The 8,004-nt window shown below is 46.2% G+C and overlaps 1 protein-coding gene across 1 annotated transcript in view; it reads left to right on the top strand.

The window, feature by feature from the left end:
* Positions 1–669: 669 nt before the first annotated feature.
* LOC102005583 (apolipoprotein L2-like) overlaps positions 670–8,004 on the top strand; it is a 21,990-nt gene continuing 14,655 nt past the window's right edge. Inside the window, exon 1 of the mRNA XM_005379646.2 lies at positions 670–793. Coding sequence (XP_005379703.1) covers positions 670–793 — 124 coding nt within the window. The remainder of the gene's footprint in view (positions 794–8,004) is intronic.

Here is an 8,004-nt window from a genome sequence, read left to right as displayed (position 1 = left end):
AGCCTCTGGCACCTGCAGCCCACAACACACCCAGATGAAGCTCATCCTGTGTGACTGGGGCTGAGCATAGGTGCATTCTCCATTCAACAAACAGAGGCCGGGATTCACAGCAGCACATGGGGTGGATTAGGATGGGAAGGGCCTGTGTGCAGGTGGGTGAGACACTCAGCAGGAGGGGGACACAGAGAGACAGTTACACAGCAAACACCTCATCCAAATGTCTCTCATGTTTCACCTAGACTCCTACAAGAGCTTCCAAAATGCTCTTTGTGGCATTGCCCCTGTGTACTCTCCACATTGGGTCAGGTTGGCCCTTAAGGTTATAAATCTGATCAAGCACCTGCTTTAGCCCTCCAGCCACTTTCCATTATTCTAAGCACTCAACTCCCAAGACATTCTGCAGGCTTGAGGGACCTGTCATAACCTGTAGTCTCCATCCGCAGAGCCAGAGGCAAAGCTGACACAGAGTTATCTATGAGCTGATTCTGGGAGCAGGACTGAGGGACTCGGGGAAGTGACACAAGAGAAGAGAGAAAGACAATAAAATGGTATACCTTTGATTTGCTCACCATATAGGTGATCAGCCCTGCCAGGACTGTCTGAGGAGTCTATAGCAATGTCCTCAGTATCCTCCTCTCCAGGGAGGGAGGAAGGAAGCTCCTATCCCACATGGACTTGCCCCAGTGGGCACTGATTCTCTATGACTCCAGTGGAACACGTGAGTCCTGTGGGACTCCAGAGGAAGAGCCAGAGTCACAGACAAGACTCTCGTGCCACTCCCGAGGTGCCCCCAGTAGGTCTCCTGATGCACATGATCCTGCAGAAGACTTTTCCCACTCACTCTGAGCCTCCATCAGCCACAGTGTCCCTGAGCCCTTCCACTGATTCTTCCATTTCCTCCTGAAGATGTCACCAGAGCCACATCCACCCACATGCCTCATCACCTGAGTACTGTGACTCACTTCTTCTGAATTTTCATTGGTAATTGATTGAGTGATTCCCATTCCTTCCTAGATTTCTCTTGGGCCTTTGGGTATTTCATATACTGAGCCATAGGTTGTTCAATAATCCATCCACCCTTCACCCCTGATCCCTGAGGATTAAAAGTCCATGGTGCTAGTAATGCAGTTCCCCAGTGACACTTGAGTTAGTTGGGTTCTTTTGCCTGTGACACAGAAATGGAGTCTGACTCACATAAACAAAACAGAAGGGAAATCAGGGGCAGAAAGAGGATTTGAAGGGAAGGGGCAGGAAGGGAAATCAGGGGCAGGAAGGGAAGGGAAGGGAAATCAGGGGCAGGAAGAAGATTTGAAGGGAAGGGAAGGGAAATCAGGGGCAGGAAAAGGATTTAAAACAGAAAAAGATCTATAGAAGCCACAGACAACAGGAGTGAGGGTGGGTCCAACTTGAGGAACTAATGGCCTTCTCTTGAAGGGTTGTCCATCCAGTGTTCAAATTCAAAATCCTCAAGTCTCTGTCTCCAATGAAGAATTCAAATTCCTAGGAGACAGAGGTTGGGTGACTGTGTTCTTGCACCAATCAGTCCAGGAATTGGAAAGAAAGATGCATGATAGAAACACACACCCTGGGGTAAGGGAGTGTCAGATCAAGCAGCCACCTGCATCTGTGCCAAGAACAGTGAAGTCCCCAACTACCAGACACACATGTGCATCCTTCTTCGCCTGCAAATAAAAATGATTGTCCCTAACATTTCCTCTAAATTTGGAAGGAGACAAGGCTGACCACTCTAAGTATTCTTGTTCAAGGTGTCTAAAAGTGAAAAACAGTTCATGTTTGGGTTTCTCACCTGAGTTTCTGGATGAAAGCCATAGATTCTCCCCTTCCCTCAGTTTCCTTCAACCTTAAATCAGATCGCTTATCCCTTAAATACATCCAATTGTTTTATGTCTATTTAAACTAGGAGAGATTGAGCTCATTCCAGAATGATTTTAGAAGTCCAATTAAGTGGAAACGTGAATGCATTGCAAACCATAGTGTGTGGTTCTTGAGTAATTACCTATACTCCTCCCTCAAAGGTTGGGTGAGGGATGACCATTAGGTCACGTGAACATTTGCCTAAGATGAAACATTCCCAGGAAGGGTAAGGGCTGTGGTCCAGCTCTGTCTTACAGCCCCTTCTGTAGCAGAAAAGCAGAAAAGTCCCCCAGCAATCCAGCTGCATGTCTTACTGACCTGGAAAGGTAGCAAAACCATTAACACTGGCCTCTCCCCCAAGGTGCCATGGAGCAGAGCAGGGGGCTGGACACTCTGCTGGCCGTTGCTGGAAGAATCTCAGAGGTAGCCATGCATGACAACTCCATGTGGGGAAGCAGGTACTCTTGGCAGAAGAATCTATAAGAGCAAATGTCTAGAAGCCACGTGGACACCACATTCCACAACAGCAGGAGACCAAGCATGTAGCAAGTGTGCAGAGCGTGCGAGAGGCAACACTACTGCTGATGCTTCACAAGGGTGAGGCAGGCATGCTAAGGGGATGGGCAGAGAGGAAGGAGGGTGGGTACAAGCCCATGATGGTATGGAGAGTAATCTGTGGAGGGTCTCAAACTCTTTCAGTGGTGGATCATCCTTCTTGAAGACCATAGATGATCCCACAACCAAGGCAAGCTGGGCTGGGACAGAGAATGTGGAATCTGAGCTTGTTTCTCTCAGTGAGTAAACAAGTGCAGGGGTGAGGGTGGTGCCCCGCAGGTCACGTTTGCGGTGTGTGATTATGCACTGCTCAGAAATTGACTTGCACTTTCCATATCTTGGGCCTGGCTCTGTCTGCTAGAGGACAACACTGGTCCCTACACAGCCCACAGCTGGTGACTGGACCCACACAGCTCAGGACGGCTGGGTCGTGTCCCAACGCAGAAGCAGGAGAAGGTCCCTTGGTGAGTTGAGGCTCCACACTATCCTCATCTTCACAACCTCTCTGTCAGTCAAAGATTTTGTGTCCATTTTACAAATGAGCCAAGAGAGTGTGGCTCAGTTAAGCAGAAACAGAGCCCGAGTTTGCACCCAAGTCTGCCTGCTCTGCTCTTCCTATAACTTAAGCTGAAGAGAAGAGAAGGAGCACACAGATGGGTCGCAAAGCTCTCTGGGCTCATGCAGCTGGGGCAAAGTGATCCTGAGGGAGGGTGGACGTGTCAGTGGCCATCCTTTGGGAAATTTGGAGAAACCAAGGCCATGGAGGAGATGAGGCGATCTAGAGCCCACCTGTGCTTATGGCTTGGCGACCCTCAGCCTGGCCTGCTTCAGAAGCCTGACGTGAGCAGTGCTTCTTTTGAGATACAAAGAGGCCAGAGGTTGTCTCACCACCAGTCTCTGAGGACCTTCCCTGCGCCAGGTCCTGTGGGGAAACTGAGGACCTGAGAGAAGACTCACCTGCCCAGGGTACAGGGAAGGAGCTGAGCAGGTAGGTGGGATCTGCGCACCCTCACGACATTCCCATGGGCTGACCACACTGAGATATATGCAGCCAGATGTTTGCAGCATCTGTCTTACAGGCTCCAAGGGTGTTTCTTTGGGTACCCCTTCCCGTTCTGTCCAAGGGTGGCCCATGATTCCCTTGTGGGAGTAGATAACACTATCGACTCCCTTGTGGTTGGATAGTTAATTATTTCCCTCTTTGTTTTTTGTCTTTGGATTGTTCTTGAGGCTTTGGGGATTTGGTTTTGATTTTGGTTTCCTGTTTACTAATTTCGGCTGGTCGATTGGTTGGTTGCTTGCTGTTTTGAGAAAGGATCCTATTATGTAGCCCAGGCTGGCCTTGAACTCCTCCTCATCTTTCTGTTCCAGCCTCCCAGTGTTAGGATCACAGGTAGGGGCCACTACGCCCAGCTAAGATTTTCTCTTTAGAGTTAAAAACAAAGCTGCTCTGAACACCAGCCTCCTATACTTGCACTTTTTTATTCTGTGGTTTATGAGCTGGAGACCTGGGCTCCGTGGCTGGGCCACATCTGAGGCACATTTCAAAGTCAGAAGGGAAATGCTGATTATGTTCCAAAATTCTGGAGCCTTTTACCCCGCACTTTTGTCCACTTTCCCATCATGTAAAATATTAAGGATACAGGAGGAGACCCACAGAAATAGACAGAAACTATTAAAATCTGGTAGAAGCAGAAAGGTACATTTCGTCAGTAACATGTGTGAAACCAGAGACACAGTCTTATATGTTCTCTACCAGAAATAACTGATGATGGAGACAGAGAAGAAAAGCAAATGGAATTCCTGAGCTGGGAGCAGAGCTGAACCTGTGCTGCGTTCTTAGAGGACGGGGCCCTGTGTCTAGTAAATGCCTCCCACGCTGGGTTTGGGGCACCTGGGTGGAAGGTAGAAGCCAGCCTGGGTGGTACTAAGTGCCTCAGGGGGGATGGAATTGAGATGACAGCAGGGCTCTTGCTGGGACACTCAGTCTATTGGGGAGATAGGTGTCCATGGAAGCATGATATGGACACAACCCAGGAGGGCGCCACATTCCAGAGGAGCATGGCAGTTCTTGGGGCAGCAAGCAGGCAGGAGGTGGCATGGGAGCTGGCCTTGCACAGAGGGGAAGGTGGGGAGGCATCCAGGGAAGGGCACAACCCAGCAAAGGCTTGGGTCAGGGGGTGCAGATCATGATCTATGTCGCGGTCTGGAGCCAGGTGTATGAGGGATATGAAGATGTGAGGAAGGAGGAGCTGAGGAGGGCAGGAGGACCTGCTTACTGGGTTCGGGGGCTTGAACTAGACCCTGGCAGGATTTCTTCAAGGAGCATGTTGTCTTAAGCCTTTCTCTCCTTGCCCAAGGAGAGTGCCTTGCTGCCACTGGGAGGGAGAGGTCTTGCTGAGCATCTCTTCCCCACTGCCTGTGGAGAGCTGAGGCCACCGCGGATAGGGAAAGGAGGGCTCCCTATCTAGGCTGTGCAGGTGGCCAGGAGCAGAGCCAGGCAGGTGACACCTGGACTTCCTCCCAACACCTCCCTTCTCTACCCACAAACAGCCTTTCCAGAAATTGAGCAGGCTGCGGGCTCAGCCACAAGGGTGGCTCACCGCGTCCCGGTCAGGCAGGAGGGAGCACTGAGCACATCAGCACACGGCTAAGGCCCAGGCGAGGGTCACTGAGCGCAAGAGTGACGTAGAAAGATGAGACCCAGGGTGCAGACTCCTTACTGTGGGGAAGTCAGCCGAAACCCTGCTTGCTCTGCCTGCGCACTCTTGCTCTCTGGTTTGACTCATGAACTTCATGTCTGGTGACCTCAAAATCCTACCGAATGCAGGGAAAAACAGCATCAAAACAGGAAGAAGGTGGGAGAGGAAGCCGTGTATCCTATCACAGCCATCCCTTAGAGCAGCAAGCCTCTCAGAAGCCCCTTAGCTGACTTCCTCTGTGTCTCGTTGGTCATGACTGGGACACATAGTCTCTGTGTCACCGAACCTCAAGCCACAGAAAAAACAGCCTAAGAGAGAAGTGTTGGGGGCAAAAAAGGCTTCACTCATTGACAAAAAAATATAAGAAGAAGCAAGAGCTTGCTCACGTTTCAGCTTCTTAATCCTGCGGTGTTCAGGCAGTCACAGGCATAGGACAGGAATAATGAGAGAGACAGACTAATAAAGGGGAAGATGATTTGAGCTATATCAGGGAATGGATAGAGATTGTCCAGAAACTCAGGAAATGCCCCTTTTCGCTCCTTTCATGGTCTCACATTTCCATTCAGGTTGGCTGGTAGAGATCTTTATCCATGAAGGAGAGGAAAGAGGCAAATTTAGGTCAAGTTAACCATGGATTTTAGCCCTGGATCAAAGATTTCTCAAATGATCCAAATGTTTACGTGCAGAGCTGAGTAGCATCTGACTTGAAAGTTAAGGCAGCACGTGGGGGCAGAGGCAACATGGGGGCAGAGATAACACATGCTTTTATCACTTTCCAGTCACCCACCTGACATCTTCAGGCTCGGGTGGAAGCTCAGGGTTTCAGCAGAAGCAGACTTTGGGTCTGGAGTGTAGCCAGGCAGCCTCTATCCTCTTAACCCACATGGCAGGTGGGTTATCTAGAGAAAACCACTGGGAAACTAATAATGCATTGCCCATTTAGTAGTTAGTAATTTTTTGATATGAACTCAAGTTTTTTAATTGAAGCAGCTGAAAGTATTTTAACCAGCTATTAAAAACATTAACAGGCAGATGAACAGACAAGAAAACATATAGAACATGTAAAACAGTTACATTAAGTTAGAGTTACAAAAACTCTTTCTTTATTTCTTATTTTGAAAAGAGAAAACCAATATAAACAACAATACAGAATTTCAAAACAAGATAATAGGAGACTAACAATCATTAATATGTTGCATCTTGTCTTTAAAGTAGTTGCTAGATTACAGGATGTAGGCATGAACAATTGATCAAACTATATAAGCATAAACTGTTTTTTAATGAACTAAAAGAAATCAGTAATATAACTATTTATCTATCTTTTGTATAGATTTTTTTTCTTTTCCCTTCCTCTTTTTCTCCTTTCATCCATCCCTATCGTTCTTTCCTTTTGAGCAGTTTCTTTCCCTTTCACAATATCTATAGTAGATTTTGGATCTTATTTACTCTTTCAGTTTCTTACATTAGGGAGACAATATGATGTTTACACATGCAAGTTTGATTTATTTCACAAGTATGGTCTCTAATTGCATCCATTTACTTATAAAAGCCTCGAGTTTACCCTTGTTTATAGCTGAGTAGTACTCCATTATATAAAAATACCACAACTTTCTTATCTATTCCTCAGTTGATGGTAAAACAAATTGAACTGTTATAAACATGGGTGCACATATATCACTGTGGTATGGTGTTTTCAATTCTTCTGGAGAAATACTCAGAAGGGGAATAACTAGGTCAAATGTAACCTCTAATCCTACTTTACTGAGGAATCTCTACACTGATTTCCACAATGGTTGTACCAGTCTACACTCCCACCTAGAGTGGAAAAGTCTTCCTTTTTCCCAGCAGCCTCTCTAGCATTTGTTATTGGTTGATTTTTTGATAATAGTCATTCTTTCTGGGTGAGATGGAATCTCAGCATCATTTTTATTTGCATTTCTCAAATGACCAATGCTGTTGAACATTTTCTCATGTGTTTATTTGCCATTTGTGTTTCTCATCTGAGAAGTGTGTATTCATCTCAGATACTCATTTTTGATTGGGTCTTTGAATTTGGGGGCCCTGATTTTTTTTCAGTTCATTATATATTCTAGATAGAAATCCTTTGTCTGAGGGAGAGTTGGCTAAATCTTTTCCCACTCTTTGGGTTGTTTGTCACTCTGTTGGTGATTTCTTTTGATGTGCAAACTTTTTAATAAGATGAGATCCCAGTTGTTGATTCTTTGAATAATTTCCCATGCAGTTTGGGTTTTGTTCATGAAGTCCCTGCCTACCCCTATGTCTTCAAAATTTCTACCTACTTTCTTTTCCAGTAGATTTAATGTTTCTGGTTTAATATTTAGATCTTTGATCCATTTTAGACTAGTTTAGTGCATGGTGATAGACATGGGTCTAATTTCAGTCTTCAGCATGTAGACAGCTAGTTTTTCCAACACCATTTATTAAAGAGGCTATCTTTCCGCCAGTGAATGTGTTTGGCTCCTTTGTCAAAGACAAGGTGGCTGAGTGTTTGTAGTTGTAGCTGCATCTTCTAATCTATTCCACTAGTCCTCAAGTCTTTTTTTGCCTGTACCATGCTGATTTTATCACAGTAGCTTTGTAGTATAATTTGAAGTCAGGGATTGTGATACCTCCTGCCTTGATTTTGTTTCCCAGGATTGTCTTTGCTATTCTAGGTCTCTTCTGCTTCCAGATGAATTTTAGGGATGTTTTCTCTAGATCTGTGAGATATGTTAATGGTATTTGGATTGGGATTGCATTAAATCTGTTTCAAATGGGAAAACAACAAATTTGGAAGTATGGCCATTTTCACTCTGTCGGTTCTTCCTATCCATGAGCAAGGGATATCTTTCCATTTGCTGATATCCTCTTT

This window comes from Chinchilla lanigera, unplaced genomic scaffold (assembly GCF_000276665.1).
Source record: "Chinchilla lanigera isolate Chin_1 unplaced genomic scaffold, ChiLan1.0 scaffold00012, whole genome shotgun sequence".
In the NCBI taxonomy this organism is placed as follows: Eukaryota; Metazoa; Chordata; class Mammalia; order Rodentia; family Chinchillidae; genus Chinchilla; species Chinchilla lanigera.
The sequence above is the reverse complement of the archived record's forward strand: the minus strand, read 5'-3'. Positions and strand labels throughout refer to the sequence as shown.